This window comes from Amblyraja radiata, chromosome 3 (assembly GCF_010909765.2).
Source record: "Amblyraja radiata isolate CabotCenter1 chromosome 3, sAmbRad1.1.pri, whole genome shotgun sequence".
In the NCBI taxonomy this organism is placed as follows: domain Eukaryota; kingdom Metazoa; phylum Chordata; class Chondrichthyes; order Rajiformes; family Rajidae; genus Amblyraja; species Amblyraja radiata.
The window spans coordinates 119,024,964-119,044,785 of NC_045958.1; the positions used below are offsets into that span (position 1 = coordinate 119,024,964).

The following is a 19,822-nucleotide window of genomic DNA, read 5'->3' on the forward strand; positions in this document are numbered from 1 at the left end:
TCTCTCCCCCCTTTCTTTAAAAGTGGCTTCCCTCCAGTCCACAGTCCAGACCAGTGTCGAGAGAAATTGGAAAATGATCACCAATGCATCCACAATTTCTAGGGCCACCTCCTTGAGTACTCTGGGATGCCGACCATCAGGCCCTGGGGATTTATCTGCCTTCAGTCCCAACAGCTTACCAAAACCATTTCCTGACAAATGTGGATTCTCTTCATTTCCTCCCCCCCACTAGATCCTCGGTCCCCCAGTAGTATTTCTGGGAGATTGTTTGTGTCTTCCTCAGTGAAGTACTTGACTCGTTTAACACGCATTCGTTTAAGTTCTGCCATTTCCTTGTTCCCCATTATACATTCACCTGTCTCTGATTATTAGGGACCTACATTTGTCTTCACTAATCTTTTCCTTTTTAGATATCTAAAGAAGCCTTGGAGTCTGGTTTCATGCTGTTTTTTCCCCCTCAATTAACTTCTTTATCCTCCTCTGTTGAGTTCTAAATTTCTCCCAGTCCTCCGGTTTGCTGCTTCCTCTGGCCAATTTATATGCCTTTTCCTTGGATTTAACCCCCATAATAGAATTGCCCCATATTTTGACCTTTTGTCCTTTATTTGGGAGTGAGAAAGTTGGCAACCCTACTTTCCATCCTAATGCAGAATTCCACCATATTATGGTCACTGGTGCCCAAGGGGCTTTGCACAACAAGATCGCTAACTAATCCTTCCTCATTACACAATACCCAAGTCTCAGGCAGCTTGGGCAGCTTACAATCCAGTGGTATGAACGTTGATTTCTCTAACTTCAAATAACCCTTGCTTTCCCTCTCTCTCCATCCCTCCCCAACCTAGTTCCCCCTCCATAAGATTTAATTTACAATTTGAGAGGGAGAAGAGAAAATCGGAGGTGTCAGTATTACAGTTGACCAAAGGGGACTATGGAGCCATGAGGGAGAAGCTGGCCAAAGTTGACTGGAATGACAGGGATGACAGTGCAACAACAATGGCAGGTATTCCTGGGAATAATACAGAAGGTGCAGGATCAGTTCATTCCAAAGAGGAAGAAAGATTCCAAGGGGAGTAAGGGGCGACCGTGGCTGACAGGGGAAGTCAGGGACAGTATAAAAATAAAAGAGAAGAGGTATATCATAGCAAAGATGAGCAGGTAGCCAGGATTGGGAAACTTTTAAAGAGCAACAGAAGATAACTGAAAAGGCAATACGGGGAGAAAAGATGAAGTACGAAGGTAAGCTAGCCAAGAATATAAAAGAGGATAGTAAAAGCTTCTTTAGGTATGTGAAGAGGAAAAAATTAGTTCAGACCAAAGTTGGACCCTTGAAGACCGAAACAGGTGAAGACACAAACAATCTCCCTGATGTACTAGTGGCCAGAGGATCTAGGGTGACGGAGGAACTGAAGAAAATTCACATTAGGCAGGAAATGGTGTTGGGTAGACTGAAGACTGATAAACCCCCAGGGCCTGATGGCCTGCATCCCAGGGTACTTAAGGAAGTGGCTCTAGAAATCGTGGATGCATTGGTGATAATTTTCCATTGTTCTATAGATTCAGGATCAGGTCCTGTTGATTGGAGGGTAGCTAATGTTATCCCAATTTTTAAGAAAGGCAGGAGAGAGAAAACACGGAATTATAGACCAGTTAGCCTGACATCGGTGGTGGGGAAGATGCTGGAGTCAATTATAAAAGATGAAATAGCCGCACATTTGGATAGCAGTAGCAGGATCGGATCGAGTCAACATGGATTTATGAAGGGGAAATCATGCTTGACTAATCTTCTGGAATTTCTTAAGGATGTAACTAGGATACTGGGAAAGTAAACAAGGGGGAGCCAGTGGATGCAGTAGACCTGGACTTTCAGAAAGCATTTGATAAGGTTCCACATAAGGGATTAGTGGGCAAAATTAGATCTCATGGTATTGGGGATAGGGTACTGGCATGGATGGAAAAGTGGTTGGCAGACAGGAAATGAAGAGTGGGGATTAACGGGTCCCTTTCAGAATGGCAAGCAGTGACTAGTGGAGTACCGTAAGGCTCGGTGCTGGGACCGCAGCTATTTGCAATATACATTAATGATTTTGTTGAAGGGATTAAACGTAACATTAGCAAATTTGCATATGACACAAAGCTGGGTGACAGTGTGAACTATGAGGAGGATGCATGGCAGATGCAGTTTAATATGGATAAATGTGAGGTTATCCACTTTGGTGGTAAAAACAGGAAGGCAGATTATTATCTGAATGGTGTCAAGTTGGGAAAAGGTTGTCAAGTTGGGAAAGATCTGGCGTTCTTGTTCATCAGTCAATGAAAGTAAGCAGGTACACAAAAATGCTGGAGAAACTCAACGGGTGCAGCAGCATCTATGGAGCGAAGGAAATAGGCAACGTTTCGGGCCGAAACCCTTCATGAAAGTAAGCATGCAGGTACAGCAGGCATTGAAGAAAGCGGATGGAATGTTGGCCTTCATAACAAGAGGAGTTGAGTATAGGAGCAAAGAGGTTCTTCTGCGTACTGTGTGCAGTTTTGGTCTCCAAATTTGAGGAAGGACATTCTCGCTATTGAGGGAGTGCAGCGTAGGTTCACAAGGTTAATTCCTGGTGTAGTGTTTGACGGATAGTAACTGAATATCGACTCATGTTGTACCATGTCAGTATGTGGGTTTATTCCAGCCACGATGGCTGCGTGACTGATTCTGAGAAAAACATACATATGGGGGAAGAGCCCTCTTGTGGTACCTGTAAGGACAGTCTTACATAGACACAACACCCTGGATGGCGGGATTGTCATTGGCTGAGAGAATGGAGCGGCTGGGCTTGTATACTCTGGAATTTAGAAGGATGTGAGGGGATCTTATTGAAATATATAAGATTGTTAAGGGTTTGGACACGCTAGATGCAGGAAACATGTTCCTGATGTTGGGGGAGTCCAGAACCAGGGACCACAGTATAAGAATAAAGGGTAAGCCATTTAGAACGGAGATGAGGAAAACCTTTTTCACACGGAGGGTTGTGAATCAGTGGAATTCTCTGCCAAAGAAGGCAGTGGAGGCCAATTCTCTGGACACTTTCAAGTGAGAACTGGATAGGGCTCTTAAAGATAGCGGAGTCAAGGGATATGGGGAGAAGGCAGGAATGGGGTACTGATTGTGGATGATCAGCCATGATTACATTGATTGGTGGTGCTGGCTCGAAGGGCCGAAATGCCTACTCCAGAGATGCTGCCTGTCCCGCTGAGTTACTCCAGCATTTTGTTTCTATCTTTAGCAACGGTGAATGTTTTGTTTCAGGTAATCATAACAGAATGTAAATAATCAATTTAAACTCTGACATTGTTTAGATTAATTTGCTATTTTGTTCATTACTGCCCAAACCGATTGAGTAAAGCTGTTTTACATACGATGAGGGTTTATATGTTTTTACCTTGAAAGCCATGATCTTGCTTGTAGTAAAGTTCTTTGTATTCCTTTGCCAAATTATACAAACTCAAAATGGTTTCATCGTGAGAAAGCCATCTCCATTCTCCACCAACATGCTCTTCGACTCCAAACAGGTCTAAATGGTGATCAACTGCGGCAACCTTGAGTTTGCCCATCTGTAGGGGAATGAGGACATCAAGTTCATTCACCGCTTCTGTCTTGGTTCCGTCCGCGACGCTCCCAACTAGGATGAAGTAGTTTGCAAACAACTTGTCCCGCTCATGAATAAATTCAAGCATCTTTTTCAGCGTGGACTGCAAAGTTTGTTTTACTTCCTTTTTGTCTGAATCTTTCTTAATGATTCTTCTATAATATTCTTGCAGGGGCTTCTCTAATTGATCAATCCTTGCAGATATATTCTGATCCATCGTCCTGTGGATATTTTGCAGCGGTTCTGAATCCTTAGCTGAGACGTGTGTTGTGTTTGCGGCGAACCTCCCCACCCACACTTGAACTTCCTGTGCAACTGATAACGCAGAACGAAACACTCTGACAAAGTGCATTCCAGTCTCTTGAGCAATAGTTACTGTTTAACAAACACAAGCACTCGCATTTATTTTATTGACGCTATAGGGAGGTTTCACGGCAGTCGAGTCACGACCCATGACCCGTACTGTTGCTACGCTACTCCAAGTGGAGTACACGTGATGAACTGCAGGTAGGCACTGACCATTGTTTCCAGCATAGCGGGCCCGTTAAAACCCGCCGAAAATGTCAATTTTTGTGCTGTAAATAATTATGGAAATCGGGATAAGCGTGTGAGACATTTAGCCTACTGCAGAAGTTCCAAAAGTGAGGAGAAATGACGGTAGATAGAAGCGAGAGCTGAAGGGACAACAGCAGATAGAGTGCTTAGCGAACATTGGCCGTTTGCTCACTGCATTTCTTCAACTAAGGCATTATTTGTGTTTTTTCTAGATTCCTTTGGCATCTAAAGAGTTTCAGAAGTGATAAATCTGGCTGTAAAATTTTTAAATCGCCCATGGTTCTCAAGTGGGTTTTTACATACAAAATGAAAATGCCTCTGAAGCAAAATTTACAGCCAGATTCATCACTTCTGAGACTTTTTAGATACCAAAGGAATCAAGAAAAAACACAAATAATGCCTTACTGTTGATGAAATGCAGTGAGCAAACGCGATAATTCCCAATATTTTAAATTCCGATATCTGCACGGCCATTGTTCACCAGGCACTTTAGCTGCTGTTGTCCCTTCAGCTCTCGCTTCTCTATACCTTCATTTTGCTTCACGTTTGGAATTCTAAAGTCTCTCACACTTACACCGACTTACACAATTTTTTACAGCGCAAAAATTCAACATTTTGGCGATTTTTAACAGGTAGGAAAGTACGCGTTTCTTGCATTAATAACCTATACCGGAAGTATGGATTGAGCGGCTCCGTGCGTCAAGCCCTATGACCCAGTGACCTTACGTGCAACCCCCCTATTGACCAGGTAAGCAGGGAAGATATATTTAAGTTCATTAAATTCTAAATATCATATTTAGAGATATCGAGCAGAGACACAGACCCTTCAGCCCAACTTGTCCGTGCTGAGCAAGGAGCCTTCCTGCGCTCAATAGTGTCAATAGTGTCAATAGTGCTTTATTTGTCGCATGTGTATCTGCGCAGTGAAGTTCATTTTGCATGTATTACACATGCAGGCGCCACCATATTTGGCACCATTGTTCAAAGTCCAAAGTTTGGTCACCGTATGGTCGATGTACTGGAGCAGTTCCCGCGAACCGGCGTTCCACTCCTCTCGAAGCAGTGTTTCCACTTTCAAGGAAACTACCCGGAATTCTGGTGGTCTTCGGGTAATTTTAAGGAAATGAAATTATTTCCGGAAATTTCCCGGCACAGTAAAACTTCCACAACTGCGCATGTGCGACTGCCGCCCCAATTTCACATGCGCGGATACCGTGCCCACTGCGCACGAGCGTGGAGACGCGAACGGGTCCAATCTGGCCCGCGGGATGATTTGGAGGAAAATAGTATGTACTAGACTAAGTGGGACCCATTGGGTCCCAGCATCACATGGGAGGGCTGGTCCACCAACGCAATATTCCACCTCTCCACCAATTCCAATATTGGTGGCCAGTGGGGTGGGGGGGGGGGGGCTTTCTGGAGTGCTAGTATAGGTGTTGTGGGCAGAAAGTACTGGGCACAATGTCCATACCAGTGGGCTAGTATGGACATTGTGGGCCCAATGGATTCTTGTACTGGCAGCTCACTCATTCACGGCTGGTGGGTTGGCAGTTGACTCACGGCTATTCCTTGAAATTCCATTTCAAGCAGGGTGCAAGGCCACCAAATTCAAGTGCAGTTTCTTACCACTTCAAGCAGGGTGCAAGGCCACCAAATTCAAGTGAAGTTTCATACCATTTCATGCCGGGTGCAAGGCCACTAAAGACAGCGAGTCATGACTTCTCTCTCCTCCATCTTGCAAAGACTGAGCCACACCAACACTTCTGGGTTTTATAGTCCCTCCCACCAGAAGGGGCGTGGCCTTCATGGTGTGATTGACAGGAGAGAGAATCTTAACATTTTTTAAAGACTAATAACTCTTTTATCTTTCATCGATGGGAAAAATCCTCGGCACTTGATGAGCGGAGGGGGACTCTGAGTAAGCTGGCCAAAAATCACAGTCGTACATGGTAGCGTTTTTTCTAAAATCAATATAAAACGCAAACAGGAAGTGGTCAAGATTAGACTTTTAATTATATAGAAGGCAACTTTAATTAGGCAAGGCAACTTTAATTAGGCAAGGCAACTTTAATTAGGCAACACAACTTTAGCATTTCTAAACCAAAGGCGACACAGCTTTAGCATTTCCAAACCAAAGGCAGCACAGCTTTAACATTTTCAAACCAAAGGCAACACAGCTTTAGCATTTCCAAACCAAAGGCAACACAGCTTTATTATATACTATAAACTATATTTTCAATTAAGGGCACTGACAGGTCAGTAAAACCACTCACAGTTTAGTAGACATGTGTTCGGTGTTATTCACAGCTCAGACTGCGAGACGTGACCCTCTCGCTCCCCCATCTTGCAGAGACTGACTGAGGCACTCAACACTTCCGGGTTTTATAGTCCCTCCGGAAGGGGCGTGGCCTTCAGGAGAGAGAATCTCAACATTTTTAAACACTAATAACTCTTATTTTTTATCGATGGGAAAAAATCCGCTTGTCCTGCGAAGCGCAAGGGGACTCTGAGTAAGATGGCCAAAAATCACAGCCGTAAGTGGCAGCATTTTTTCCAAAATCAATATACTGAACAACAGGAAGTGGTCAAGATCAGACTTTATTAATATAGATATTACTATATTTATGACCATCCGGCCCGTCAGCCGCGTCACAATTGAAAATGGCGCCGGTGACGCGGTAGGGATGCCGTCTCCTCACGCATGTGCAGTGGGCCCGGTATCCATGCGTGCACAGTTGGGGCGGCAGTCGCACATGCGCAGTGGGGAAGGCTTAAAGCGCTTTCTCACGGGGCGACTTGACGCAAGATGTAACCAAAGTGAAGTGGTCGTGGTCTAGCACGATACCACATGATATAACGGGGGGTAGATAAAGAGTTCCCACGGGTACTCGGCATTTCTGTTATTTGTGCGAGTGACTTGTCCGTCTCCCGAGCTTTCCCGTTAAATCTTGAATGAACATTGTGAATCCCCATTCATAAAAGAGAAGGTAATTGCGCGGGAGGGTTAATAATTGACAATCTGCTGCTGCCTGCCCGCTGAGTTAAAAAGTTCCCACGGTCACGATATACAGTGTATCGTGAGTCTTGCGTGGGAACTTTTTAACTCAGAGGGCAGGCAGCAGCAGATTGTCGCTCCCTTCAGTTTCACCCCACCTACACCCCTCTGCTTCCCGGCCATGTGTGTGACCCCTTCCCTCCCCTCTTCAGCTCCCCGCCCATTGCACCGGCGCGGGGGCTTTGCACTGTCTTTATGTCGGCGATGGCAGCAGGTCAGTGCCAGTCACCGGAGACGTCAGGACCAACGGGACACCGACCCCCAGGCCCACTGCAAGCACGGAGATCCCAGAGACCTACAGCCAGCAGCAGCGCAGCCTCGTTCCAACTCCAGAGGAACACGCTCCCCATAGGGACAGAAGCTGATGGTGTGCAAGGTACGTCTTGTTCTTGGGGTTGCGGATGAGGGGGCGCAGCTCGGGCTGACGTCTCCGGCCACCCCCCTGTACAGGAGCTGAGACTGGGAACTGTGGGGTTGTTTGCAGTTGCAGAGGGAGGGGGCAAGGGCGGTACAGTTCACAGTCTCAGCTCCAGTCCAGGGGGGTGGCCGGAGACGTTAGGACCAACGGGACACCGACTGCAAGCACGGAGATCCCAGAGACTCACAGCCAGCAGCAACTCTAGCCCAGCCCCACTCCAACTCCAGAGGAACCCAGGTTGCGGATGAGGGGGCGCGGATTCCTCTGGAGTTGTAGGGACAGGGAGACACAGCGGCTTTTGAGAATGGTGGGCAATCACTTCCAAAGTTCTGCCCACACAGTCAGTACACCTCTCCTACACTTGTCTCCCACACTAAGATCATCTCACAGAGAATGATCCCAGCCTAACAGCATGTTCATTCCAGATTACTCACCTTCTGTCCCCTCTGTCCAGCTTCCGGGTTCACCGTTCGCAGGAGTTCCCACGGTAACCGCAAGAGTTATTACGGATATCGCACTGGCCACTACGTGCATATAATGTTTCAATGTTCAACCACAAGTGTACAAGTCACTCTTGGAGAAATTCAAACTTGCTTGAATTTTCTCCCGAGTCACCAAGTTACACGAGTACCTGCCGTTAGCGCCACGGTGGTCCACGGTGGTCCACGAATGCCGTACGGTTATCGCACGGGGTTCCCACGATGTTCAACTCTGGTTAACTCTTGCGTCAAGTCGCCCCGTGAGAAAGCGCTATTACCGGGCCAGGAAATACGATCAAATTCCAGGTAATTTGGAATTCTATTTCAGTAAAAATAAATTTGAGGTGTGGAAGCACTGTCTCGAAAGTAGACACAAAATGCTGGAGTAATTCAGCGGGACAGGCAGCATCTCTGGAGAGGAGGAATGGGTGACGTTTCGGGTCGCTACCCTTCTCACCCATTCCTTCTCTCCAGAGATGCTGCCTGTCCCGCTGAGTTACTCCAGCATTTTGTGTCTACCTTTGATTTAAACCAGCATCTGCAGTTCTTTCCAACACATTTTGTCCCTCTCCTTTCCTCGCCCGGCCATCTTTGTGTACCGGGAGCGCCTCCTTGAAGGTGCTGGAGGCCAAATCCACATTAGGCAGGAAATGGTATTGGGTAGACTGATGGAACTGAAGCCTGATAATTCAGCATGGATTTACAAAGGGGAAATCATGCTTAACTAATCTTCTGGAATTTTTTGAGGATGGAACTATGAAAATGGACAAGGGAAAGCCAGTGGATGTAGTGTTCCTGGACTTTCAGAAAGCATTTGATAAGGTCCTACATAGGAGATTAGTGGGCAAAATTATGGCACATGGTATTGGAGGTAGAGTGCTGAGATGGATAGAAAATTGGGTGGTTGAAACAAAGAGAAGGGATTAATGGGTCCATTTCAGAATGGTAGGCAGTGACTAGTGTGTACTGCAAGGCTCGGTGCTGAGACCACAGCTATTTACAATATATATTAATGACTGAGATGAAGGGATTACAAGTAACATTAGCAAATTTGCAGATAACACAAAGCTGGGTGGCAGTATGAACTGTGAGGAGGATGCTATGAGAATGCGGGGTGATTTGGGCATGTTGGGTGAGTGGGCAGATGAATGGCAACTGCAGTTTAATGTGGATAAATGTGAGGTTATCCATTTTGGTAGCAAAACGGGAAGTAAGATTATTATCTAAATGGTTCCCGTTTGGAACCAATCAATTTGGGAAATGGGGAGGTACAACGGGATCTGGGGGTCCTTGTTCATCGGTCAATGAAAGTAAGCATGCAGGTACAGCAGGCATTGACGAAAGCGAATGACATGTTGACCTTCAAAACAAGATGAGTTGAGAATAGGAGCAAAGAGGTCCTTCTGCAGTTGTACAGGACCCTAGTGAGACCGCACCTGCAGTATTGTGTGCAGTTTTGGTCTCCAAATTTGAGGAAGGATATTCTTGCTATTGAGGGAGTGCAGCGTAGGTTCACAAGGTTAATTCCCAGGATGGCGGGACTGTCATATGCTGAGAGAATGGAGCGTCTGGGCTTGTATACTTTGGAATTTAGAAGGATGAGAAGGGATCTTATTGAAACATATAAGATTATTAAGGGTTTGGACACGCTAGAGGCAGGAAACATGTTCCCCCTGTTGAGGGAGTCCAGGACCAGGGGCCACAGTTTATGAATAAGGGATAAGCCATTTACAATGGAGACGAGGAAACACGTTTTCACACACAGTTGTGAGTCTGTGGAATTCTCTGCCTCAGAGGGTGGTGGAGGACGGTTCTCAGCGCCAGACATTCGTGCCTCCATTCTCCTCAATCTGGCTGGTACAGAAGCCACTCGACGTGCGCGCAAGTTCCACTATTCCCCAGCGCAGGTAAACACTGCGGGTATTCAGATAGCCCCAGCAGATACTATAGATGACCCCGTCTGCCTACTGAACAAGTGTGAGCTACGCACTAATCTCGTAATGGAGCGCCACAGATTCTTTCCACGCAGCCAAAGCCAAGGCGAGCCTGTCGAAGCCTATATCAGTTCTTTAAAGCACATCGTCAGCCGATGTGAGTTTGAATACCTATGTGATAGTCCTATACGTGACAGACTGGTTTATGGTATTCTCAATGACAAGTCGCGTGATGAACTTATACGTGATGCAGATCTCACTCTGGAAAGGGCTGAGAATCGCTGTCGTGTTGCAGAGATGACAGACTCTCACATTAACTCTCTGGAGCAGAGTCCCCACTCTACCTATGATGTATATGTTCAATCAACCAACCAACCAACCAACCAACCAACCAACCAACCAACCAACCAATCAACCAACCAACCAATCAATCAACCAATCAATCGATCAATCAATCGATCGATCGATCAATCAATCGATCGATCAATCAATCGATCGATCAATCAATCAATCGATCAATCAATCAATCAATCAATCAATCAATCAATCAATCCTTTATTGTCATTCAAAAATACACCAGCAAATGCAAGTGAATGAAATTTTGTTGCATCTGGCTCACCGTGCAACATAAAATAACAAAAGGATAAAATAGATAAAAAGATAAAATAGATAAAAAGATAAAATAGATAATAGTGGCGGCACATTATATGGAATTCAAGAGTGTGATGGCTGATGACCTGGCCCAGCGCCGGCCTTCACATGTGCCCGGTAGATCAGGTGACGGATTCATTAGTAATGTTCGCATGCAGCCACTCGTGAACAATGCCCGGCTTATGGAAAACTTTGCCACTACCTTAAACGCAGAAATCATTTCATCCGCTGCTGTCACTCACGTGGGAACGGAGCAGAGACAAAGCAATCTGTGGCCCTGCTACAGCAAGAACTTACCCACGTAACTCCCACATCAACCTCTCTGACTAACGAGGACATGTTGCCTGCTATCATGGGTAGGAGTATAAAGATACATTCCTTGTCGGACTTGTCTTGTAAACACTGAGATCCCATGGTCGCTCTCCTCATTAACGGTATGAGTGATATTGCTAAGCAGACACTGGAGCTCGTTGCAACGTTCTGTTCTTATCTGAGCTCAATAGGATTCGAAAAGCCGAGGTCATCAATCAAACCGCCGTCACATTACTACCATTCGGAGGGGGTGCAGCGCTCCCTGTTGGAAGTCGAGTTACAGTGCCATCTAGCGTCACGTGTCAACAATCTGAGCTTCTTTATTGTCTGAGCAAAAGTGACCTCTCTGCTAGGCATTGACGCCTGTAACGACCTAGGTCTGGTCACCTTCGGTTCATCAACTGTCTACAAACTGCAGCTTTACTCAACAGTCCCTGGCACAATACGGAAATCTCTTTGACAACAAGCCGCGCAAGCTTCCCATCAAGTACACGATCATGACCGACCCTGAGATCCTGCCAGTTGTCCGTCCTGCACACCGGATTCCTCATGCTATGAGGGATCGCGTACAAAAATAACTCAACAGAATGGAGACTCTGGGTGTGATTGCCCCTGTCATTGACCCATCGGACTGGGTCTCAACCATGGTAGTAGCAACAAAAAAGAATAAGGAAGAAATAGGGATTTGCATCAATCCTGAAGATTTAAACACTGCCATCAAACGACCACACTATCCCATGCGTACAGTGGAAGATGTCGCAGCGCAGCTGGGCAAGGCAACAGTATTCTCAGTTCTAGATGCCAAGAGTTCATTCTGGCAGATTCCGTTGGATCACAACTCTTCCAAGTTAACCACTTTCAACAGACCCTTCGGACATTACAAATTCCTGCATATGCCGTTCGGCATAAACTCGGCTAGTGAAGCATTTCAGCGCAGTATGGAACAACTATTTGCAGGTTACCCATGCTCTATCATTGTTGATGACATTCTTGTTGCTGGACAAACAGTCCAAGAACACGACGCTAATTCAAAGAAAGTTCTGGACCGCGCTAAAGAGATCAACTTCAAGTTCAACCCCCTAAAGTGCAAATTCCGAGTGAGCAAGGTGAACTATGTGAGTCATATGTTCACCAGTGATGGTCTCAAACCAGATCCATCAAAGACTATTGCAATTAACGAGTTACCAGCACCCACTGATGTGACCAGCCTGCAGAGATTCCTTGGCATGGTAAACTACTTGGGGAAATTCATTCCGAATTTCAGTGAACAATCGGCCCGACTGCGCCAGCTAACCCACAAAGACATTGTTTGGTTCTGGCATAAACAGCAGCAGAGGGCGTTCGACGCTCTTAAACAACAAATGTCTTGTGTCCCCACCTGCCACACTGACTTGTGACGCCTCCCAGTATGGTTTAGGAACAGCTTGCCTCCAAAACAACGGGGAAGGCAACAGACCTGTTGCCTATGTTTCTCACACCATGACCGACATGGAACAACGCTACGCTCAGATTGAAAAGGAGCAGCTAGCGGTCGTTTTTGCTTGCAAGAAGTTTAATGACTTTATCTTCGGAAGAACGGCGACGATTGAAACTAACCATTAACCACTAATCAGCATTGTGAACAAACGGATACACGCTGCTCCAGCGCTCCTCCAACGTATGATTGCTACAATTACAGAAGTATGACATTGTTCAAGTTTACAAACGTGGCAAGGACATGCACTTGGCTGACACCCTGTCCCGAGTATCCAGCGACAACGGCCCGACCATACCACCGTTTCCGGCTTCTCATGATCCGGTCGTCTCACCCATGACCATGCCACCTCGACCCCTGGCAAGGTCTCCAGTTTCATCGGCAGGGATGCTGCTTCAATCTCCTGCACCTGTTCTACCACCGATCACATCTCCGGTGAAGGGAGGAAATGCAGGATTGTACCGTACACGCGCTGGTCGCACCTGCAAGCCTAATCCTTTAAGAGAGAGTTAGATCGATCTCTAGGAGCTAGTGGAGTCAAGGGATATGGGGAGAAGGCAAGGCACGGGTTATTGATAGGGGACGATCAGCCATGATCACAATGAATGGCGGTGCACGCTCGAAGGGCCGAATGGCCTCCTCCTGCACCTATTTTCTATGTTTCTATGTTTCTAATCCAAAGTACCAGGATTATGTTTAAACTGCCTCTGGTGTTAATCCCTTCAGTTTACTTATACCTACCACATGTAATGAGTGGTACCTTTATTTTGCATGCGATTTTTACATCTATTTTATTATGAGTTAATTAAGAGGAATGATGTAGATTAGTCTGCCTTTACTATATCTATCCCCACACGGATTATGCGTGCTGCACATTCCTTATGTAGTCCAGTCCAGAGCTTCATCCCTTCCCTGGACTGCTAGTATAGTTAAGTTAATGCGTCACTGTCTCTCGGAAGACTTGATGCAGACAACGGGGATGAAAGCATGTAATGTTCCCTCCGCTTGTACTGCAATAAAGACTATGAGCTATAACCTCTATGTGTGTGTCTCATAGAAACATAGAAACATAGAAAATAGGTGCAGGAGTAGGCCATTCGGCCCTTCGAGCCTGCACCGCCATTCAATATGATCATGGCTGATCATCCAACTCAGTATCCTGTACCTGCCTTCTCTCCATACCCCCAGATCCCTTTAGCCACAAGGGCCACATCTATCTCCCTCTTAAATATAGCCAATGAACTGGCCTCAACTACCTTCTGTGGCAGAGAATTCCACAGATTCACCACTCTCTGTGTGAAAAATGTTTTTCTCATCTCGTTCCTAAAAGATTTCCCCCTTATCCTTAAACTGTGACTCCTTGTTCTGGACTTCCCCAACATCGGGAACCATCTTCCTGCATCTAGCCTGTCCAACAATGTTTAATGTTTTATGTGTCATTCCTAACTGTCACGATATGTCATGTTGTCACTTGCGGGCGGAGCACAAAGGCAAATTCCTTGTATGTGAATACTTGGCCTATAAAGTTATTCATTCATTCATCTCCTGAATGTGCAATCCCGAATCCCCACCTTATCCCAAAGATGTTACTAAGATCAGCACAGCACAACAATAATGTGGTCGATTACAGTTAATTGCAACTTTTACAGTTCAGATTTTTAGTTTAGTTTAGTGCTGCAGCGTAGATACAGGCCCATCAGCCCACCGAGTCCACGCCAACCATTGATCACCTTTCCACACCAGTTCTATGTCATCCCACCTTCTCTTCCACTCCCTACACATTAGCGGGAATTTTACAGACTGTCAATTAGTCCACAAACCTTCACATCTTTGTATGTGGGTGGAAACCGGAGCAACCATTGGAAACCAATGCGGTCACAGAGAGAACGTGCAAACTCTACACAGACAGACCACCCCAGGGCAGGATGGAACCCGGAGCTCTGGCACTGTCAGGCAGCGGTTCTATTAACTGCGCCTCTGCGCCACCCACAATTAACTATATATTTAAATGTTCTTCCTAAATATTTTTGTTTTGTACCAAAGACTAAAGAACTATATCCATAACAGATCAAAACTCCTCACATGGAATTATAGTTTCTTCCTATTTTCTTCCCAGCTGTTATCAGGCAACTGCACCACCCCACCACAACTAGAGAGCAGTCCTGAACTACTATCTACCACATTGGTGACCCTGAGCGCATCTTTGATAGGACACTGGCTTTATCTAAACATTATTCCCTTATCATGTATATGTACACTCGATTCTAATCATGAATTGTCTTTCCGCTGATTGGTTTGCACGCAACAAAAGCTTTTCACCGTACCTCGGTACATGTGACAATAAACTAAACTGAAATGTGCAGTGGTGAAGGGTCACAGATGTCCACCTGGCCATTCCCCGTGATTCTTGTCATCATTCAGAATACTTTAATTCATGCAGAATACAAAGGATCGGCTAATTTTATGATTTATTGACAGGTTAAATAATACGACATTTTAAAAAAAAAGAACAGAATCAGTCCAGCATGGTTAAAGCACTCTTTATAAAGGACCCCTTTCCTTATTCTTAATGCTAAGCAGTTACAGGTTTCTCCCTTGATAGAACTTCATGGAGAGATGTTGCACATGTATTAAATACATTTTGGGTTTCCCATGAAATTTACATCTTTCACAAGATAACCACAGGAGAATCCTTCAAATCTGACTGAGCACAAAGGCATCTGGGGATAGGAGTTATGGTTATGAATGGTCAGGGATCAACACTGGCACTTATTATGGAGCCAGCACCGCCATTCAATATGATCATGGCTGATCATCCAAAATCAGTACCCCGTTCCTGCTTTCTCCCCATATCCCTTGATTCCGTTAGCCTTAAGAGCTAAATCTAACTCTCTCTTGAAAACATCCAGTAAATTGTCCTCCCCTGCCTTCTGTGGCAGAGGATTCCACAGATTCACAACTCTCTGGGTGAAAAATGTTTTCCCCATGTTTACATATCTGTTGTGCTGTTGCAAAATTCATTGTTCCATTTCGGGACATATGACAATAAAACACTCTTGACATAAAGAGCGATGATTTGCATGGAATAACATTTAACAATTCGAAATAAAGACTCTTATGTTAGTGCAAAGCCTTTAACACTGCAGAATTCAACAAGCATCTAGAATGATTATACTTAGACTATATAAAAATCTACGGGGTAACGTTTCCACACAAAGGGTGGTGGGTGTATGGAACGAGCTGTTGCAGAAGGTCGGAATCATTTGGGACTTGAATGAAATGATGATTTTTTTTGTTCCTACTTCCAAGCAGATTAGTCAAGTTCATTTTCTGGATCTTCCAGAATATTGTGTATTTTTCCTTGCAACCATTGAAATGTTTTATCTGCGACACGTTCGAAAAGGTTGACATCAGCGTGGTAATAGTGATACAGGCACTTCTGGTTACAGCAGTCATTTAAAACATCCAAAAAGTTGCAAAATGACTTTGACAACGTGTTCCACTGATGAGGTTCTGGGTACTTTTCTCTTGTATGTAAATAGAGAATCTACAAAAGGAAGGAACAGTGAGACAGGCTTTGTAAAGGTTTGTAAAGTTAAGATAGTTAGAATATAACTGAACGAGAACCTACCTTCATAAAAAAGGAGTTGAGAAAAGGTTTTGTCTTTCCTTGGTAGTCACTGCACAGCTGATTCACGGTCCAATAATAACTATTGAGAGATTTTAAGATTTTGAAGGCTTTTTTACGGTAGCCTCCTTTACCATCTATCTCCCCAAATACAAAAGCATCGATCCTTGAGAAGGAAGGTCTAGAGAAACAAGAAAGATTGTTGTCATTGTGTCTTTGTTAGATTTGATTATCAATTACACTAACTCCTATTTGTGCCCGGGAGTTTGTAATTCACACTGGGAGTTAACAAAGTAATGTAAATATACTTTATGTTTATATTATAAAGCATGGTGGCAGAGCAGTAGAGTTGATGCCCTACAGCACCAGAGACCTGGGTTCGATCCTGACTACGGGTGCTGTCTGTACGGGATTTGTACCTTCTCCCCGTGACCTGCGTGGGTTTTCTCCGGGATCTTCAGTTTCCTCCCACACTCCAAAGATGTACAGGTTTGTAGGTTAATTGGCTTGGTATCATTGTAAATTGTCTCCAGTGTATTGGATGGCGTTAGTGTGTGGGGGTCACTGGTCGGCACGGACTCCGTGGGCTTTTTTCCATGCTGTGTCTCTAAACAAAATAATATTGGCTAGGTAGCACTGGATATTCAGTTTCCGTGTATCTGTTGGACAATACAGTAATACAATAATAATATAAGCAGACAGTTTAATCATTATTTAACATAGAAAATAGGTGCATGAGTAGGCCATTTGGCCTTCGAACCAGCACCGCCATTCAATGTGATCATGGTTGATCATCCAAAATCAGTACCCCGTTCCTACTTTCTCCCCATATCCCTTGATTCCGTTAACCCGAAGAGCTAAATCTAACTCTCTCTTGAAAACATCCAGTAAATTGTCCTCCACTGCCTTCTGTGGCAGAGGATTCCACAGATTCACAACTCTCTGGGTGTAAAATGTTTTTCCCCATCTCAGTCCTAAATGTTCTACCCCTTATTCTTAAACCGTGACCCCTGGTTCTGGACTCCCCCAACATCGGGAACACTTTTCCTGCATCTAGCCTGACCAATCCCTTAAGAATTTTATGTTTCTATATGAATCCCTCTCATCCTTCTAAATTCCAGTGAATACAAGCCCAGTCGATCTATTCTTTCATCATATGTCAGTCAGTTACTTCTCATTTTAATTGTTTTATCAGTTTAGCTTGAGCAATTTTTGCATTTCCACTGCTAAAATTCCCTCTTTGGATTGATATTTATGTATGTTTGATTATACATTTGTGAAGTATCTTGCAATAATTTAGTTTAGTATAATAGTTCAGAGATACAGCATGGAAACAGGCCCTTCAGCCCACCGAGTCCAAGCCAAGTCACTGGAACACCAAGTTCTATGTTATCCCATTTTCACATCCTACACACTAGGGGCAATTTACGGAGGCCAATTAACCTACAAACCTGCACGTCTTTGGAATTTGGGAGGAAACCAGTGCACTTGGTGGAAACTCATGCAGTCAAAGTCTATGTTTTTAAGTTACTTCAGCTTTTTGTATCTATCTTTGCAGATATACTGTTGTTTTATCCAGGGTCTTACGAGATCAATTATTTGTTCAATTAAATAACTATTTAATGGCACGAAAACGCAACAATATGTTTTACCTCCAGCATAATCCCTGACAGGTCATATCTATCCCAATGCTTTTGATTTGCTCTTGTAGTTCACAGCTCAGCCACTTTGACTTGCCACACAGCCAGCTTGGGAAGGGCCATTTCACATCGGAGAAATATAGGGCATTTTCAATGCAAAGTACCATGTCAATACTTATCCAGTTGATCACCAGAGGCAAAGCTGAAGCTAGCACCTTCTTTTTTGTAACTGCAAACACAAGTTGATCATCAGTTAAAAGTTTTGGATAGCAGGTAAGTGCAATAGCAAGCGAAACATTAATTTCATTTAATTTGAACAAACACATGTAATGTAGTAGATGATAATGGTAACTTTTAAAACATCTGCTACGAAAGATAAAAATAAATGTTTGCAATACAGCAGCAATGATCAATGATATTTGGGAAATGTCAGAAGGTCAGACGTGATGGGCGTCCAGTATTCAATCACTCTTTATTTTTACTTTCAAATGAAATTGTAGCATTAACGAAAGGATGTTTATCGCATGACTTGGCACATTACAGTTCTCCTAAACCTATGCTATACTCCCTCAATAACAATAATGTCCTTCCTCAAATTACGAGACCAAAATTGCACACAACACTCCAGGTGCGGTCTCACCAGGACCTCCTTGCTCCTCAGCGGCGCCCACTGCTGGGGTCTGGGTCGGCACCACGGAGGCGTCCGGAGAGAGCGCAGAGATCAGTACGGCGGTCGATGGCGCCGACCGGCGGACAAGGACAGACACGTGGAGTGAGGACGTCGCTGCCGAGGGAAGGAACAAAGGAGGTCCTGCCGTGGGGGGGGGGGGCCGCTGTGAGGGAGGGGGAAGAACAATGGACGATGGGGACTTGGCGTGGGGGGGTCACCGTGAGGGGGGGGGGACAAAGGGAGACCTGGCGCGAGAGTACTTTGTAAGTGCCCTTTATTTGCATATCCTAGCTATGCAAGCAAAGAATTTCACTATAGCTTGTCACATATATCAATAAAGCATTCATTCATTCATTAAAGATCCACAAAGAATCCTTGATACAAGCCCATATCATGAAAGCCACTTCTCAGCAAAAGCAAGCTTTGATCATGAGGTCACACGGTCATAAGTGATAAGAGTAGAATTTCATCATATGACAGTCCCGCAATCCCGGGAATTAACCTGGTGAACCCATGCTGCTCTCCATCAATAGCAAAAATGTCCTTCCTCAAATTAGGAGACCAAAATTGCACACAATACTCCAGGTGCGGTCTCACCAGGGCCCTGTACAACAGCAGTAGGACCTCCTTGCTCCCAAACTCAAATCCTCTCGCAATGGCCAACATGCTATTAGCTTTCTTCACTGCCTGCTGTACTTGCATGCTTACTTTCAGTGACTGATGTACAAGCATCTCCCCTTTTCCTATTCTGACCATTCAGATAATAATCGGTCTTCCTGTTCTTGCCACCAAAGTGGATAACCTCACATTTATCCACATTATACTGCATCTGCCCACTCATCTAACCTATCCAAGTCACCCTGCAGCCTTATAGCATCCTCCTCGCAGCTCACACTGCCACCCAGCTTTGTATCATCCGCAAACTTGGAGATGTCACATTTAATTTCCTTGACTAAATCGTTAATATATATTGTAAATAACTGAGGTCTTAGCACCGAGCCTTTCGGCACCCCACTAGTCACTGCCTGCCATTCAGAAAAGGACCAGTTAATTCACACTCTTTGCTTTCTGTCTTTCAACCAGTTCTCTATCCATGTCAATACCCAACCCCCAATACCATGTGCTCTAATGTTGCACACTAATCTCTTGTGCGGGACCTTGTCAAAGGCTTTTTGAAAGTCCAGATACACCATATCCACGGGCTCTCCCTTATCCATTCTACTTGTTACATCCTCAAAAAATTCCAGAAGATTAGTCAAGCATGATTTCTCCTTCATAAATCCATGCTGACTTTGACCGATCCCATCACTGCTTTCCAAATGCGCTGCTATAACATCTTTAACAATTGACTCAAGCACCTTCCCCACTACTGAT

General features: G+C 44.8%; 1 protein-coding gene and 1 long non-coding RNA gene across 2 annotated transcripts in view; one reads left to right on the forward strand and one right to left on the reverse strand.

Annotated features, from left to right (window-relative positions):
- The window catches only part of LOC116971503, a 20,188-nt gene continuing 366 nt past the window's right edge, over positions 1 to 19,822 (forward strand). The window contains exons 1-2 of the long non-coding RNA XR_004411509.1: positions 1 to 282; positions 18,556 to 18,558. This is a non-coding gene — a long non-coding RNA (uncharacterized LOC116971503). The remainder of the gene's footprint in view (positions 283 to 18,555; positions 18,559 to 19,822) is intronic.
- LOC116971502 overlaps positions 15,498 to 19,822 on the reverse strand; it is a 14,338-nt gene continuing 10,013 nt past the window's right edge. Inside the window, exons 2-4 of the mRNA XM_033018736.1 lie at positions 17,791 to 18,007; positions 16,142 to 16,319; positions 15,498 to 16,057 (exon numbers count right to left, since the gene is read on the reverse strand). Of these exons, the coding sequence (XP_032874627.1) occupies positions 15,824 to 16,057; positions 16,142 to 16,319; positions 17,791 to 18,007 (629 nt within the window). The 3' untranslated portion in view covers positions 15,498 to 15,823. The remainder of the gene's footprint in view (positions 16,058 to 16,141; positions 16,320 to 17,790; positions 18,008 to 19,822) is intronic.